A 19,023-nucleotide genomic window follows, 5' to 3' on the forward strand; every position below is an offset into this window, starting at 1 on the left:
CTTTTCAGTGTTAGAGTTGTGATTTCTTTTATCCCCAAATCTTCTTAGAACAATTTTGCTCTGTATCATCAGTTTTAAGCAATTTGATTCTGTTGTGCCCTGGTGTAATTTTCTTCATGTTTCTTGTGTTTGGGGTTCATGGAGCTTCTTGGATCTGTGAGTTTATGGTTTTCATCAAATTTAGGAAATTTTTGGCCATTATTTCTTCAAATATTTTTTCTGCCTTCTCCCACTTTGGGGACTCCAAGTACACATGTCATTGTTCACAGCTTACAGATGCTCTATTCATTTTTTTCAATCTTTTTTCTCTCCTTATTTCATTTAGCATAGTTTCTATTGCTGTTTAGCATAGTCTTCAGATTCAATAATCTCTTTTTCTGTAGCATCGTATGTGCTATTTATCCCTTCCACTGGAAATTTGATTTGGATCTTTTTTGTATCTTCCATATTTCTACTTAACATGCTCAATGTTTCCTTCTTCTTCTTAAATATAATTATAATAACTTTTAATGTCCTTTTCTACTAATTCCATCGTGTGTGTCATTTCTAGGTCAGTTTCGATTGATTTTTTTCCTTCATTATGGGTTATATTTTCTTACTTCTTTATATGCCTGTTTATTTTTGATTGGATGCTGCATATTTTTATGTTCTTATGACTATTCTTAAGCTTTATTCGAGGACATAGTTAAGTTACTTGGAAAAAAGTCTGATACTTTGAAGCTTGCTTTAAGCTCTGCTAGGTGGAACTAGAGCAGCCTTTGGTCTAGGGCTAATTTTTTCCTACTAATGAGGTAAGACCTTTCTGAGTACTCTTCCTGATGCCCCATGAATTATGAGATTTTTCCATTCTGGCTAGTGGGAGTACAGACTCTTCCTGGCCGTGTGTAAGCTCCAGTGACCATTCCCTCTGCCCCTTGCTCTGTCCCAGCTTCAGGTAGTTTGTTCATACACATGCGCTCATCAGTCCTCTGCTGAAGACTTGAGGGGGACCCTCTGCAGATCTCTTGAGCTTTCTCTGTACACAGCTTTCTCCTCTATGGTACTCTGCCCTGGGAACTTTAGTTGTCTTGGCCTTCCTGGACTCCTGCCTCTGTCTCCTCAATTCATGGAGACTTCTGGGCTCTGCTTGGATTCCCTCCCCCTGCTCTGTGGCCTGGAAACTCTCCAAACTATAAGCTAGGATATTTGTGGGGCTTGCTTCATGTGTTTCCCCTCTCTCGGGGGATCACTGCCCTATGCTGCCTGATGTGTAATGTCTGAAAATTGTTGTTTTATATATTTTGTCCATTTCTTAAGTTGTTTCAAGAGAGAGAGTAAGTCTGGTCTCTGTTACTCTATCTTGGACACAAGTGGGAGTCCAAATCTAGAATAGTTTGAAGGCAAAGGAATCCATCATCTGTGACTGTCTTTCTTATGTATTGCTTGCCCTTGATTCATGTAGGTCAGATCTGCCTCCGTTCCTCCCCAACTCATGCAAATGCCTAGACCTCCCCTTGAAGCCATCTTAAGGATTAATGGAAACTGCTACCTGATTGGTTAGGCCATAGTATTAATATTGATCATCCAGTCTGACTATATTATAGTTTTTTCTGAGTCCAAGTGTTCTCCAGATCTATACAATTATTTTTAATAATTATAAAAAGACTTTTAAGAAACTTTTGATAGAACTTTTATCAACTTACGTATTTTAAATTGACATCAATTTGTGTTGTAAGCACCATTAATTTAAGTTTTCCTTCCAGAGAGTTCACTTACCATTTCATGTACCAGTGGTCCCTACAGTGCTGTCAGTGGAAAAATATGGCCTAGTTCAAAAGCCTATTTTTGTGTTAGACTTTGCAGAATTCTCTATTACTTTTGAAATTCTAAAGCATCCTGAGGTTTAGTGAATCACAGTTTTGACTATAGGGAGAAAGGGTGTTAACCTTCTTTTCCTGTCTTCATGCTTGCTGATTGAATGCAGAAGCTGCATTAGTAGTGGTTACAGAATAGAATCAGACCCCCAAATCTTAACAACAACGAAACTCTAGCAGCATAGGATAGAATGGAGACATGGAGGGTAGTCTGTGTCTGAATAGCAATAGGTATGAAAAAGATTTGCATTTTAGTTGACTGAATCTTTTTGACTCAATAGATAACTTGCCCTTTGGAATACCTCAAGTGATCTTAATATGCAGCAAGAGAAACAGAAAATATGGAAGAGGCATTTCATCCACGGTTTTTTACCACTCATAGCCAGTTAGTCGCTAAGTCCCACTGTTTCTTCCTCCTAGGTATTTTTCACATCTTTCTCTTCTTCCCCTTCTTGTCTCCATTCTGTGCCTCGCATCTATGCTCTGTATACAGAGATCAGCCTACTACAGTGTGCGAGCTGGATCTGGCATGCTGTCTATTTTTTTACGGCCCATAAGCTAAGTTTTTTACATTTTTAAATGGTTGAAAAAAATGTAAAAAAGTAATATTTCATGACATATGAAAATTATACGAAACTAAAATTTCAAAGTCCATAAATAAAGTTTTGTGGTATTGTTTATGGCTGCTTTTATGCTATAACAGCAGAGCTGAGTACTTACAAGAGAGATTGTATGGCCTGCAAAGCTGAAAATATTTACTATCTGGGTCTGGCCTTTACAGAAAAAGTTTGCTGAGCCCTGCTTTACATTACTGTTAGAGTCTTCATTTAGAAATGAAAAATTGGTAATAGTATACACTTTCCCCCCATACTCCAGACACCAGCTTAAAAGTCTTTAGTGACTTCTTACTGCACGTGGAAAAAAATCCAAACTCCTTTGCATGATGTCCAAGACTTTACAACCTGGCACCAACCTGTTCTTTCTAGCCTCACCTTTCACTACTCCAGGCTTTTCTGTCCTACCAAACTCCCAACAGTATTAACACTGAGACATTTCTTATTCTTTTAACAGCCAGTGCTGTTTCAAGCTTTGGAGTCTTTGCAAATATCATGTATTATGCTTGTTCTTGCCCATATTCTTTGCCCATAACTCCCTATTCAGTCATCCAAACCTACCTTTAATGTCACCTCTTTAGAGAGCATTCTTTAGGCAGAGGCTCCCCTCCTCTGTACCCTGATGGCATTTGGGGCATTCTTCTTCTATTAGCGCTTTTCACCTGATGTTGTAATTATAACTGTACTGTGAGCTTCTTGAGGGTAAAAACTATGTCTATACTTCCTTATTCCTTTAGCATCCTGCACAGTGTCTTGTATATGATAGATAATATATATTTTTGAATGAAAGATTGATGGTTAAGATTGTGATATTTCCACTATGTGTATGCAATATATAACATTTTAAAGATCTTCAACTATATAATTTGCTCTCTCTTTCTTTTTTTAAATATATAATGTCAGAAAATGTACCTTGTGATGGAACTTTGTGAGGATGGAGAACTCAAAGAAATTCTGGATAGGAAAGGGCATTTCTCAGAGAATGAGACAAGGTGGATCATCCAAAGTCTTGCATCAGCTATAGCATATCTTCACAATAAGGGTAAGAAGATGATCATCCAGCTCATTGACTCCATGAATGCAGATATCACTTTTGTTTGAGGGTAATTGTATTCAGGATTTATAGTCACAGAAATAATGCCTACTAATATAGAAGATTTTATTTAAAAATTTTTTCAAAACTTTTTTCCGGGGCTGGCCCAGTGGTGTAGCGGTTAAGTGCACGCACTCTGCTTCGGGTTCGCAGGTTTGGATCCCGGGTGTGGACCGATGCACCGCTTGTCGAGCCATGCTGTGGCAGGTGTCCCACATAAAATAGAAGAAGATGGGCACGGATGTTAGCCCAGGGCCAATCTTCCTCAGCAAAAAGAGAAGGATTGGCATCGGATGTTAGCTCGGGGCTACTCTTCCTCACAAACAAACAAAACTTTTTTCCTTTTTAACTTTATTTGTACAGTCTTGCTCCGTATAACAACATTTCAGTCAACAACGGACTGCAAATATGACAGTGGTCTCATAAGACTAGCACGATACAGCCTAGGTGTGTAGTAAGCTATACCATCTAGGTTTGTGTAACTACACTCTATGATGTTTGCACAACGATGAAATCACTTCACAACATGTTTCTCACAATGTATCCTCATTGTTAAGCGATGCATGACTATAGATATATTTTAATTAGAAACAAGGCACGTATACAATTACTTTGTACACAGACAGGGATGAACTTATGAGCATTTCTATTCAACAGTTTGAAAAGCAGCTAATATTATCAAATCAAAAGTAGACAAATCAATAATAAAAGTGAAATTTCTAAAAATACTTATATATTAATAATAACATTAAAAAGTCTATATATTCTAGGATTTTTTTTGGTTTTTATTTTCCTCCTGCTCCTCCCTTTTTTTCTTCAAGGTTGATTTGTTTACATGTGACTTTAGAACCTTCTCATTTTGTGGATGAGAAAAACTTTATTCCAGGGAGGGGCAGTGATATGGTTAGGTGTGGCAGGGCTGGTCCTGGAACCTAGGATTCATTCAGCAGATATTTTCTGAGCACCTATTACATTGTGGTGGGTCCTAGAGTTACAAAGATTAAAAGACAAGGCCTCTGTCCCTCAAGGAATTCAAGCTAGTGGGAGATTGAGTATAGAAAACAATTGTAATGCAACATGTTAATTTCTCTATTGGAGAGCCATATAAAGTGCAAGGATCTTGGAAGTGTAAGTGCCTCATTTGATTTGGAAAGTCAGGGAAGGATTCACAGAGGAAGAAAAACTTGAGCTGAGGAATACAAACTCAGACACAAAAAGGGAGGGCTTTCCAGGCTGAGGGTGACAGTTTTGCAAGCACGGGAAGACAAAGGCTTAATATTATGCTAATGTCAGTTTTGCCACATTAAGCTATAAATTCTGTATAATGCCAAACAAAATCTTAATAGGATTTTTCATAGAACTTGATATCTGAAATGGGTGAGAATAGCAAAGAAAACAATGAAAAAGAAGAACAATGGAGGCAGCAGTAAGACTTGTCCTGCCAAGGACCAAAACATATTATAAAGCTATATTGATTAAAATTGTGCAGTATTTATGTAAGAAGAGATCAGCAGAGCAATAGAAACAATAAAATTTCCAAAAACATAGGATGGGAGCTGTGTAAGGGAACTATAAATGGTTAGGTATAATTGCTAGTCCAGGGCTCATTCAACTACATTTTTCCACCAATTATACATATAACTTTTCAAGTCTAGGGAAATGATTGCTGTGGATATGAACTGAATCAGTTATTTGCAAAGGAAGTATTTGATACATGATTATTTGCATGTACATAAAAGTCCTAGCTGAGGTCTGACATGTTCAACTGGAGATTTTGTGTCTCAGGGGTTTTTGTTTGTTTAGTTTAAAAGTGTGTGCTGATGTTGTAGAAAAACATACTGAAATAAGTGTAGTTTGTGTACATGTGGCCAAGTTGCAGTATGTTAAATGTTTATATTGGGAACAACATATGCATAGGAGTAAAGGTGTAGTCCTCTATTTGAAGACGTACCTGAAGACATGGGAGACCTTATTGGGCTTGTAACTACAATCTACAATTATCTCCCTCCTCCTGGAAATACTTAACCTTGGAATACTCACCGGGCTGAGTCATGAAGGATGGCAAGTTGGGGCAGCAGGGGAATGGAGAGAGATGAGGGAGTCAAAGAAAATGGCTCCTTAAGGTTAGAAATGTGGGGAAAAGAGATTTGAATGTAAGGGAATGGAACAGGGCAGACTTACATTTCGCCCTCCTCAAATGTTTCAACAGTAGACATTAATTTGTCAAATATATTTATTTGTTCTATTGGTGTCCCCTCTAATTATTTTTCCATTATTCATTTCATTAATGTGTTTTTTATTTTCTTGGTAGATATAGTACATAGAGATCTAAAACTGGAAAACATAATGGTTAAAAGCAGCTTTATCGATGCTAACAATGAAATGAACTTAAACATAAAGGTAAGGTACTAGAAATAGTGTTTGCCTATATTTGCCTATAAATTGATAGCAAAGTGGTAAAGTACATTCTCTTTTTAGGCACATTTTGGAAGCTTTTGAGCAGCCAGAAAATAAGTGGCTTGTGCTAAAAAAATTAAAATTTCACAAAAGAGGCTGTAACTGACAAGAATAATTTTACAAGTTAAGTGGTGCTACTGAATTTTTTTTAAAGTACATATATATTCCTTTGGATAGTTCTTAATCATTAGTTAATAGGAAGCAAACAGATGCTCTGAATTCTAATTAATTTCAAAATTATGCCTGATAATTTGATGTAAATGTCTTATAGATTTAGAGAAGAACACACCTTGGTTGTGCCTCTGATACAAAATTAATGCTAAAGTCTGTATTTCTCATTGAAAATTTTCCTGGGTATTAATATTTATGTCCTAAGCACAAGTAATGTGCTCAGTGTTTATTCTTGAAGGCTTTATTCAAATTAAGTGTTCCTTAATGTCAAATAAATGATAGGATACATTATTTATTACTTAACACTTTAATAGTGGCTGCTTTCAAAATATATGAATGTGCTAATTTAGGAATAAAATGTTGTCTGTGAATAACTCGCTCTGTTGTGGAAGCTAAATCTCTATATAGTATAAGTAGGTTTAACAGTTTTGTTGTTTTACCCGAGTAAGTGTTCTTGAATAGTTCCGTTGTAAACTCCACGAGGGCAGGAATTACGTGTGTCTCATTCATTGTTGGCAACTGGAGCAGTACCTGAAACATAGTATGTGCTCAGTTAGTATTTGGTGAATGAAGGGATAAATGCTCTCCAAAGAACTGAATTGGATCATGAAATCTTTTGTATATTTTATATCTGTATAGATTTTCTATAGAGAAGGATATGTATCATAATGCTCCAAGTGGGGTAATTGTGAAACCTCCTGGAGAAAGTGATTAATCTATTTAGAAAAATAGTGACATCACATGTCGATAGGAACATTCTCTTACTCCATAAGGCCCTGGAAACTTTGCATTCGGTGTCTGTGGACCAAGAGCCTATCTTCGGTTGTATGATCAATAAATGTGCCTGTTTTTCTGATTTGAGCCCAACGCTGTTCCTACATGGGAGACAAGACCAAGGGGACATACTGAATATTTAATAACCAAATGTTTAATGACCAAGACTTAGAACTGAGCACAAAGACTGCAACTGCAGCATGAGGCCTCCAGTTTATTTGAGTAATGCTGGTTTTTTTCCTGTTAATTTGCTTCTCATAGTTTTTAATAATATAGTAATTGTTTTAATTAGTATACTCTAGAAACACAAAGGAAATAATAGCAAAGAAAAGATAGTATTTACAGGAGAGAGTGTTTTATAAATAATTTTAAAAATGGGGAGTTTCCTTGAATGCTGACAAGGATAATGACTTGCATTTATAACAGTGCTTTAAACTGGAACATAGCTTGAGAATCAGAAAAATAGATAATAAACATACTAAGGCCAGAACACATTTTACAATGAAAGGGATTTTTTAAAAATAACTTTTTCGTCTGAAAAAATTTAAATATCTTCTTCAAGATAAAAACTTCCTGTGTTGAACCGGTGAATTTAATTAGAAGGAATGAACAATCAACATCATGGCTGTTTTCTCAACATTTGAGAAACCAAGCTTCTCTTTACTAAGTTTCTTCTTCACAAAGAGGGCTGGGTGAGGAAGGAAAGCAAAGTCCTTGCTAGTAATACAAGTAAAGGCCCTCCATCCTCAAGAATCCGTGAATTAAATACAATTACCATGTGGTGAAAATCCTACCTGCTGAATGAGCGACCACTGGGACAGGGAAACAGGTGACTTGGAGTTTCTCCTTCCAGGTGACTGATTTTGGCTTAGCGGTGAAGAAGCAGGGTTGGGGTGAAGCCATGCTGCAGACCACGTGCGGGACTCCTATCTACATGGGCAAGTAGTAGACTTAATTAACATGACTTTTCTATATAAAAAAGTAAAGCAACTAATGTGGATGAAAACTTGAGCAATTTGATTTTGCCATCATGACTTAATGGTCATGCTACTTTTTATTCTCTTAGGTCAAATAATTTCAGTTGTTTTAGCATTTTTCTCATAGTTCTTATCTTCAAAGATTGTAGTTTCTATTGTTTCTCTGGGCTCTTCTTATAGTTGTTTGTATCTCTTAGGTAATCATACCCCAAACTTAATTATTGTTTTTGTTAATCCATGCTAAAATCATATGTTTTGCTTCTTTCCATTTTTTATCCAATATCATTGCCATCAAATAGTTTTTCATAAAGAATACTGATTAAATATATTTTGTAAAGCAACAGTTTCCCATTTTTCTAAATGTGATTTTTAACAGCTTTACTGAAGTATAATTTAAAAATTATAAAAAATGTACCAATGATTTTTCATACATTCACAGAGTTGTGCAACCATCACCACAAACCAGTTTTAGAACAATTCTACCCCAAAAAGTTGCCTCATGCCCATTTGCACTCAGTCTCATTCCTGTCCCAGCCCAGGTAACTGCTAATCTTTTTGTCTCTCCAGATTCGCTTTTTCTGGGCATTTCATGGTAAACGGAGTCATACAATACATAGTCTTTTATGTCTGGCTTCTTTCACTTAGCATGTGTTTTTGAGGTACATCCTTGTTGTAGCAAGCATCTGTAGTCTGTTCCTTTATATTGCTGAACAGTTGTCCATTGTATGGATATGCCACATTTTGTCTATCCATTTATTAGCTGAAGGACATGTGGATTGTTTCCAGTTTGGGGCTATTATGAATATTGCTGCTGTGAACATTCGTGTACAAGATTTTATGTGGACATATGGTTTCATATGTGGCTACCTAGCAGTGAAATTGCTGGGTCATATATTATTTATGTTTAACTTTTTAAGAAACTGCCAAATGATTTTCCAAAGTGGCTGCAACATTTTACCTTCCCACTTAGCAGTATATGAGGGTTCCGGTTTCTTTACATCCTTGTCGACACTTGATATTAACTGTCTTTTTAACATAGCTATTTTAGTGGGTATGAAGTAGTATCTCATTGTGGTTTTTAATTTGCATTACCCTAATGACCAACGATGTTGAGCATCTTTTCATGAACTTATTAGTCATTCATATATCTTCTCTGATGAAATGTCTATTCAAATCTGTACCTATTGAGATGATCATATATTTTTTTCTCTTCAAATTTATTAATGAAATAATTACATTAATAGATTTTTTAAATGTTGAACCATCCTTGAAGTTTTGGATTAAACCCCACTTGGTTTAATATACTGCTCTATTCAATTTGTCACCACTTCATTTAGGAGCGTTGAGGGTAGCATGCTTTCTTTTGTGCTGCCTTTGTCTTTTTTGATGTTAGGGTTATGCTAGCCTCATTTAAAAAATAAAATATTTTCACTTTTTCTATGTTCATGAACCATTTAAGTAAACGGAATTGTCTATTCATTAAAAGTTTGATGAAATTTCCCCTTAAAATTTTTTGATCCTGGTACCCTTTAGGGGATGAAATTTCTATTATATTTTCAATTTATACTAGGTTATTCAAGTTTTCTGCATCCTCTGGAATCATTTTCATAATTTATGTTTTCCTAGACAGTTGTTTATTACACTGAGATTTTAAGCTTTATTGGCATAAATATGCATATCATATTCACTTATAATTTTCAGATTCTCCTGTGTATCTGTGGTTATATTCCCCATTCCTAATATTTTTTTAAGAAGGCAATATGATGCAATATTTGCAACACGGCCTCTGACATCACGTGGCTAGTTCAGGATTCCAGCTTGGCCACTTGCTCTCTGGTTAACCCTGGGCAAACAACTTAACTGCTTTTGTTGCAGTTTCTACATCTGTGTAATAGGGATTATGTCACTCATTTATCAAAAAATTTTTGAGGATCTACTTTGTGTTAGACACTGGTCTAGGTATTGGGAATACAACAGTGAACAAAACGTAAGAATGTCATGCTGGCACAAACATTAAACAAGGTAAAAAAGTAAAATATCTGGTGTGTTAGAGGTGCTAAGGAAGAAAAATAAAACAGGGAAGGGGAGAGGATGTATTAGGATGGTAATAATAATATCTTTCTTATCAGGGTGACATGAGAATTAAATGAGAAAATAGATATAAAGTGCTTAGCATCGTACCTGGCACTTAGTGCTCAATTTTAGCTCTTGTAATGGTACTAATCATTTTTTTCTTGATCAGATTTGATAGTGGTTAGGACAATTTTTTGGGCTTTCAAAGAACTAGCTCAAGTCTAATGTTATTTGGTTTACTTTTTCATTGATTTCTGTTTTTATCTTTCTGAATTCCTTCTTTTGGTTTATTTTTTAGCTTCCTAAGCTAAATGCTTATTTTCAGTCTTCTTCTTTTCTAATAAATGTATTTAAGACTAAATATTTTCCTCTGTGTACTTGTTTGATCATTTCTTTTGCTATGCAGTGTTCTAATGTCATTCATTTCTTAATAGTCTGTAATTTTAGTTTTAGTCTTCTTCTTTAATCCAAGAATTATTTAGAAGTGCTTTTAGAATTTTCCAGGTGGTTGGGATGTGTCTGATACTCTTGTGAATGTGTGTTAGATTTCCTACCCTTTTGGTTTTTCTTTCTGCTTTTCTTCACTGTAGCAGGCAGTTGTGCCTTAAAGGTTTTCAACTTGTAGGAATTTTCCTTGTGATTGAACACATGATTGGTTTTTGCAAATGTTGCATTGGATATTTAGAAAGTATATGTATTCCTAGCTTGTTGAGCATAAAAATTTCTGTGTATGTTTATAAAATCAAATGTGATAGCTCTGTGATTCAAACTTTCCATATTGTTAATTTTGCTTGCTGCTTCTGTTGGTTTCTAAGAGAGAAAGTTATTAAAGTCACCCACCAAGATAGAGCTTTGACAAATTCTTTTTGTACTTTTAGTAGGTTTCCAAAAAAAACTACTTTATTGAAATATAATTTACATATGATAAAATGCACAGATTTTAAGTGTAAAGTTTGATGAGTTTTGACAAATGCATGTACTTGCATAAACACCACCCCAGTGAAGATACTGAACATTTCTATCACCCCAGAGAGTCCTTTGTGTCCTTCAGTCACTCCCCCACCCAGACCCTGGCAACCACTGATGATTTCTATCACCTTAGCTTAGTTTTGCTTGTCTAGAACTTTATATAAGTTAAAATATACGGTATATATTCTTTTGCATATGTCTTCTTCTGTTCCATGTAATGATTTTGAGACTTACCCATGTTGTATCAGTAGTTTATTCATTTTTATTGCTGAGGGGTATATCTAACTCATTGTTTTTTTGCCTAGTTGATACATCAAGTTTTGAAATCATTTTATCTTATTTGGGAAAAGGCTACTTTAGATTCTGTTCATATCCTCCTATTGGCAAAAGACATCTGGTCTGTAGTTACATGGGGAAAATATATCCAAGCACCCTGAGTTTTGTGCCTGCTTATTAGTTGTCTACACTGATAGCAAGTGAGAGAATGAGAGAGAAGACAGATGGTTTGTAGAGCTTTGCTGACTTCCTAAATGGCTCCTTGGCACAGGTATTGCTTCTGCCTCCCTAGGAGAGCTGTGATGACAGTGCAAGTAGAAAGGCCCCTGATAATGAAGATGACTCTGAAAGAGTGAGGACCAGGAATTCCGGGCCCCTGCTGTGTGATACACCTACGTGGAGATCCTTCGTGAACTCTAATCAGAGAATTTGTCCTTGTCATAGGCACGTGGCCATAGAGAACTTGGACTTTAATGATTCAGTAAAGAGTTTACATAGAGTTAAAGAATACAAGTAGTTGCTCAAAGGAAAATGTTATTTAGTTACTTTTCAATGATTTAGAGACAGATTGCTCAGTTTGTTAATGATCTGTAGTTGAGCCTTTTCTCATTATTTCTTGTGTTTACCTTTTGACTCCTTTTTGTTGCGTGGTAGTTCCTTTGACAATAGGCAGAGGAAATGAAATTCCATTTGCTTTTAGTAGTTATAAAAGGTGTGTGTGTGAGTGTGTGAGTGGAGGAGATTGAAGCTTTTTCTAAAATAAAAACACCTTTTATGTGGGAGGTGCTTGGTAGCTGTGTAACTTTAGGCAAGTCACTTAATATATCTGAACCTTAGTTTTCCCACTGGTGGAGTGAGTCAAATGCCTACATACTTATCTCACAAGATTCTTAACATAGTTTATACAAATAACGTGATTTATATAAAAATACTTCATAAATTTTAAAGTTCTATTGGAATGTTTACATATATTTTATTTTTATGTTTATGACTGTTTTATTCTTCCTTTTTCCTTAAGGACAGATATTTGATCCCTAGCTGTAGAGGTACAATAGACATAGCCCTGAAATATCATATGTGACTTTTTGAAAAGCCTGCTGTTATAAAAAAAACGTAATCATTAAAAAATGCTACCTTAAAGTAAAAAAAAAAAGTTCTGCTTTGAAAAGATTGTTTAAAGAAAGATTGTGAAGACATGTAAAGTAAGAAGCACAGAGCTGGGGAGTCAGGAATACCTGGCTCCTAGTCCGTACCCTGTGACTGATTGGCGTTTTGATCCAGTTGTGTTGTAGGAACTCTCTCTTTGTCTTAGTTTTCTCATTTATAAAATGTGGAAAATAATTCTTAGGGTGTCGTAGGAGTGCTGCGATGTTATTATTATTATTGTTATTATTATTTTGCTAAAGTGATTTTTAACTGTTTACCTTAGTTTTTCTGTGAATCCAGATTTCTGCATATTGGGCTTGCTTTAAATTATATATACTTAAGGCGTGTTTTCAATTCTGTTTTTGGAAAAGAACTGAGATATTGTTGTCTTCTACTATAATTACGTGATCTTTGCAAAATCATTTCTTAACAATTTCAAAGGAATGAAGAGTAGTATATTTAGTTCTACAGTTTGTGCCATTGTTCCATTAGAGGCTAAATGACAGGAGTGAGGATTCAGTGACATTGGTTGTTAAGGCCCGTACATTATTCATTTAACATCTGCTGTTGGTTCTCTTTTTCCCTGTAGGGGAATAAATTACAACACATCAGCACATTTTTCATGCTTTGTGTTTAAGCATTTAAAAGTCATTTATTGTATTATTAATATTATTTTATTTTTGCTTGTTTGGCAGCCCCTGAAGTTATCAATGCCCACGACTATAGCCAGCAGTGTGACATTTGGAGCATAGGTGTCATAATGTACATTTTGTAAGTGCCTGCTAAATGTTCAGTTTAAAATGAATGCATGTAGTCTCTAACAGTAGAATTACATCGATTTTAAATTAAAACTAAACAATATAGTTTTTAAAAAGCGACTGAAAAAACAACTGGGAAGTCATTGTAAAAGCTCTCTTTTAGTTGTCAGGTACATTCATTAGGTATTTTTTTTAATACTATAAATTTATAACTTTCAGCTTTGCTTTTCATTGATCTATACATGCTACAATGCACTGTATGATCTGAGCACAGTGAAAGACTTGCCTTAAAACCTCTCTGATCCTTTGCTACAAACCAAAAGCTTCTTTGTATTTTCACAAGAGATTCACTTGCAGCCCATCAGGTAGAGGGAGGTACTGGGACCTGGTACTAGAGCTGACTGTGGACAGGGCATACGTGAGGAGTGGGCACTAACTGGACAGAAACTCAGCCCAGGATCCAGGGAGTGTCCTCGAGTTCCTCATTCTCTTAATGATCCTGAAGACGTCGGTCTTTCTTGCTCTTCCTTCTGTCTCTCTGAGGATTCAGTCAAATCCCGGGTCCTGTTCATTTTTCCTTTGAAGTGTCTTCACCTGTTCTTTCATTTCTTTTCACTTGTATCATTTCTCCTTATGAACCCTTTTCTAGAACATTACAATGTTTTTCTGACTGTTCTGTCTGCCTCTGGTTACCCTCCCTCATTCATCCTTCACGCTGCTGTCGGGGTTGTCTTTCTAAATCACAAATCTGATCGTACTACTTTCCTGATTAATAACCTCTGATAATTCACCTTTGCTGTAGAAAAATGTTGAGTGTCCCAGCATGGCATGACATAGCAAGTCTTTGCTGACCTGGCCCCAGCATGCATTTCCAGTCTTGGGCTAGGTGTGTGTTCTTATGCCACCCTGTGGTGTGGTCACTCTTTATGACTCAGACACACCCTGTATTACATGCCTCTGGGTCTTTGCTCATGCAGTTTCTTATACCTAGAATGTTCTTTTTCTTCTCTACTCACCTCTCTCCTGGGTGTGCCCAGCTCAAACATTAATGCCTTCTATTTCCCTAACTCCTACTCAACCCCCTAGAGTTACTACATTCATTAGGTGTATACTTTTCCAGAAAGATTTAAGGCTACATACAAAAATGCATGCAAAACAGTAATGTTGAAAGGAAAACAAAATAATAAAATACAAATATTTAACCAGCAAGCTTTGCACATGTGTAAATTTGATAGAATTAATTGTTCACTTTTCTGTATTCTCATAGCACTTTTTAAAACTAGATTATAATATGATTATTGTATTATATGTGTTGTATCTATTTTCCTTGCTCTAAATTCCATGAAGGACAGAGATCTTATGTTATTCATCTTTGCATCTCTAGTATCTGGTACAATAGTAGACATGTAGTCAGTGCTTAATATATGTTTGTTAAATTGAATTAAAGTGAATTGTCTAAGAAGTGTTCTGAAAAGTTAGTGGCCATTGTTCTGCCTCTTGGTGAATGTGAACATTTTTATGTTGATGCAACATCAGTTTTATGGTCATATTGAATATTTCATTGTGCACTACCTCTTCGAGATCATTTCTAAATATTGACATCACAGTAGTTACATTTTCACAGTTCTATGAAATGAAATACACAGGCAGTAGAAATTGGATGATGTGATTGTCACTGTAACTCAGATGGTCCACACACATCACTGCTTGGATTGTATAAAATATAAACTTATTCACAGAGTTTTTGGTCATTGTTTTGTGCTGATTAGAATCATATTGTAAAAATTCTGAGCCTTAGTCTTTAATTAAATATATAACTGTTTTAAATTAGTGTTTTATATTCTCAAGACTTTCTAGACAACACAAGTCAAACATAATATATGAAGTCTTATATTACACAATTCATGTGGTGTGGTGTTTGCTGCCTTCTTAGTTTGAATTTGGTGTTAAGGAAAGTTATAGTGTATTATATATCTTAAAATTTTTTCTCTTTCTTAAGATACTGTTTTAATTTTTCCGTTTCAGAGCATGGCTACATATAATCATAATGACATCTTGATTTCTTTACAATAGAGTCTTACTTAGCCAATCAGTGATATTCATTAATCTGCCTGAGCCCAGTGGTCTTACAGATAATTTTTTCACCAAGGGCACAAACATTTTACCTTCTCCAGGGGGGTTATTTTCTTGTTTATCAGTTACCCCTGATTCATTTCTACTTAATTGGACAATGATAACATACTTTCTCAAGGTGAAATTAACATGAATACTCTTTATGGGTACTATCCTCTGCTGTTTTGATTCCTACGAAAGCAACAGAAAATAATAGGGAGGCTTTAAGAGGCGTTTTTCATGTCTTGGATTCCCTTTTCTGGATGTGCAGAAAATTTCTGTCATAAAATTTCATATGCTGCTGATTGACCAACCATTAGATATATTTTTGTGTAAGTAAAATTGCAAAAGAGAAAAAAGTGGAATTTTTTTAACACCGCCCTTAAGCTATAGTTACATGCTAGTCAGGCAATGTAGGAGTAGCTAAGAAATTGGTGAATGTACATATCACTGGTTGTTAACAGACTCAATGAGCTGGGCTTTTGCTGGCCTGTACTTGTTATAATAGATAGTAATTGTCCATAAGACCATTTTTCTGGAGTTTTTTTTTTTTTTTTTAATTTTAAAACTCTATAATAGCGAGGCAAGTAAGATCAGAGAGAGGAGGGTCAGAATGAGCTGGAGAAGTAAAAAGTATTAAAATAAGAGTTTGCAGAACAATTTGATAAGTACTAATCTGTTAACAAAAACTTATTGGTGAATGAAAAGCTGTATTGTTCATCCTAGTTTGATAAACTACTGGGATGAAAACAACTATTTTCCCTAGGAAAGTCATCATCATCATCATCATCGTCATCATCATCGTCATCATCATCATGTAAAATATTTATCAAATTTAGACTTGTTCAGAAAATGTTCATGGGAAAGATTTTTAAAGAATGTAAAGAAAAATATAATGAAAAAAAAGTCAGTAAAAATCTAGCTGTTAAGAGACTTAGAGATCATTATACTTATGTACATAATAGACCAGCATTTGGGAAATATAATGGAATGACACCATTTTATTCTTTCAGTAATAAAGTGGAAAAATATAATCCTTGGGCTGGCCCGGTGGCTTAGTGGTTAAGTGCGCGTGCTCCGCTGCTGGCGGCCCGGGTTCGGATCCCGGGTGCGCACCGAGGCACTGCTTCTCCGGCCGTACTGAGGCCGCGTCCCACATACAGCAACTAGAAGGATGTACAGCTATGACATACAACTATCTACTGGGGCTTTGGGGGAAAAATAAATAAATAAATAAAATCTTTAAAAAAAAAAAAAAGAAAAATATAATCCTCAAAGTAGAAAAATAGACATACAGAATTGCCTCTGTGAAGAGTCCAGGTCCACCTTCTGTCTGGTTGTCATTGGGAAAATCTGGTTGTCTACAGGGTTGCCCTCAGATGTCAGAGTTGGCAGTAACGATGATGGCAACATTTGTTGAGAATGTACTATGAAGAATCGAACTCAACTTTTAAGCATGTTCTTGTAGTTTTGGACTGAATCACCTATTGAAGCATAGGTTTGCCATGCTCTTTGTGAAGTAGAGTATAGCGCTTCCTTTTAAAAGATTCTAAACACACATAGTCTCTGTATTAGAGAATGTGCAAACAAGCCCATGCGTACTTTATACACACTGCTCGTGGCTTTGCTGATGCTGGTCACTATGTGTATTCACCTTTCACCCTGCCAGACTGAAGGGTCAAATCATCAACTGATTTTCTTCATCCAGACCTTCTTCATTTTGTCTACCACTTTTGAAGAGTTGTCGCCATTTTAATGGATTTTTGGCTTTGACTCAGAGCCTATAGATATTCCAGGGTTATTCTTGGTTCATTCTTACTATTACTAACATTTTGTATGTTATTTTACCATGGATAAAACTCTTACATGGTCATTGGACTCTGATAACTCAGTGTATTTTTCCATAAGTCCAGTTTGGACTGTGTACCTTAAAGCATTACCTTACCCTTGCTCACAGTGAAGTGTGTCTCTATTATCTGCAACTATTACTGTGCACTTAAACTCACACACCTTCTTGTATTTTAACCCCATTTAAGCTTAGCATTCCCCCGCCTGGAAGAGCTTTGGGTCATTTGCAAATCCGGAGGTTTCAGTGTATACAAGAGGCTAGCACTAAGCAAAACCCCTTTGCTTCCATTTCTGCATCTAGAGAGGTACCACTTCTTCCTATCCATTACTTAAATATGAAGCACCACTGCTTCCAAGTCCTGTGGAAACTTAGTTTTTAATAGCCTTATTTTGAGTATTTAAAAAAAAAATCTAGGGGCCGGCCCAGTGGCGTCGCGTTTAAGTTCGCGTGCTCTGCTTAGGTGGCCCGGGGTTCGCCAATTCGGATCCTGGGTGCGGACCTACTCACTGCTCATCAAGCCATGCTGAGGTGGTGTCCCACATAGAGCAACTAGAAGGATGTACAGCTATGACGTACAAGTATCTACTGGGGCTTTGGGGAGAAAAAAGGAAGAAGGTTGGCAACAGATGTTAGCTCAGGGCCAATCTTCCTCAAAAAAAAAAAATCTAAACAAAATGATTGCCTCTCTTGTAGATTATGTGGGGAACCACCCTTTTTGGCAAGCTCAGAAGAGAAACTTTTTGAGTTAATAAGAAAGGGAGAACTACATTTTGAAGGTCCAGTCTGGGATTCCATAAGTGGTTGTGGTAAGTATAGATTTGTTATTTACTAAAGCAAATATACGTAATATAAGAAAGTTGACTAGTAATTCAAATACTTTAATCTGTTTAGTTATTAAATTTACTTGTAGAAATAAACAGTGATATCTTCACTGTGTGTCTTATAGTCAAAACATCCAACAAAAACAGAAAATACATAGTAAAAATTGAAGAGGAAATTTGCTGATCATCTAGCTAATTTTTACTATAGACCACAAACTAGGTAACTAGGTAATATAGGCAATAAAACCTCACTTTAGGCCTTAAATTTTATTTCTTAGCCATTTATACTGATGATATTTATTTTATAATTGGCATCTTTCCTTCATGTCATGCAGACCTAATCTGAAATAAATTGGAAAATGTATGGTATTAATTGTAGCAAAGATAAATAAGATTTTTAGGATTTTCCGTTGTTTGCAGCTAAAAGTGTTTTGAAACAACTTATGAAAGTAGATCCTGCTCACAGAATCACAGCTAAGGAACTACTAGATAACCAGTGGTTAACAGTAAGTTACAGTATTACTTCTTTTCTTTCTTTTTGACATGCAACCATTGTTATTTCTTTTCATTTGGCCTTGAAGTTTATATATAGTCTTCTTAAAACAGTCCATTAGTTTCATCTTCTGACAAGTTAAAAAAATTGTTGTCTTGGTACATTTCTGAAATGGGTATTTTTAAACTGCTAAAACTATTACCACAGTTGTTTGTATATGTTTATAGAGGTTTAAATAAACTTTGCTTTGCTCCATATCATGAAGGTATCAAGTCCAGTAGAATAGAGCTGAGAAGTGTCCATTATTAAAGCTGTGGAATACTGAAGCAGTGTGTATGGTTTAGTGATGGAAAGCACTGGAACCGTCCACTTCTCTTTCAACTCTTTGGATGCAGGGAATCTTTGGGGACTCAGCAAAGCCAAGGTCTCCTAACAGTGCCTGTTACCTGGCTTGAAATCTTGAGTAATGATTCATTTACATGTTGCTTTCCCCCATTAGACTAAATGCCTCCAGCATAGACCCTATGTCTTACTGACCTTTGTGTGCCTGCACTCAGAACGTTACCTGGTCATGATAGGAACTTTGC

The 19,023-nt window shown here is 35.8% G+C and overlaps 1 protein-coding gene across 5 annotated transcripts in view; it reads left to right on the plus strand.

Moving 5' to 3' along the window:
- Nucleotides 1–19,023, plus strand: part of STK33 (serine/threonine kinase 33) — a 131,791-nt gene that overhangs the window by 76,189 nt on the left and 36,579 nt on the right. For all 5 annotated transcript variants that reach the window (XM_087433256.1, XM_087433255.1, XM_014782748.2 and 2 more), the window contains 6 exons: nt 3,371–3,509; nt 5,872–5,960; nt 7,816–7,900; nt 13,099–13,174; nt 17,816–17,928; nt 18,364–18,449. In XM_087433256.1, the coding sequence (XP_087289382.1) occupies nt 3,371–3,509; nt 5,872–5,960; nt 7,816–7,900; nt 13,099–13,174; nt 17,816–17,928; nt 18,364–18,449 (588 nt within the window). The remainder of the gene's footprint in view (nt 1–3,370; nt 3,510–5,871; nt 5,961–7,815; nt 7,901–13,098; nt 13,175–17,815; nt 17,929–18,363; nt 18,450–19,023) is intronic.

Source organism: Ceratotherium simum, chromosome 7 (genome assembly GCF_057802395.1).
Source record: "Ceratotherium simum simum isolate JZ-2026a chromosome 7, ASM5780239v1, whole genome shotgun sequence".
Taxonomy (NCBI): Eukaryota; Metazoa; Chordata; class Mammalia; order Perissodactyla; family Rhinocerotidae; genus Ceratotherium; species Ceratotherium simum.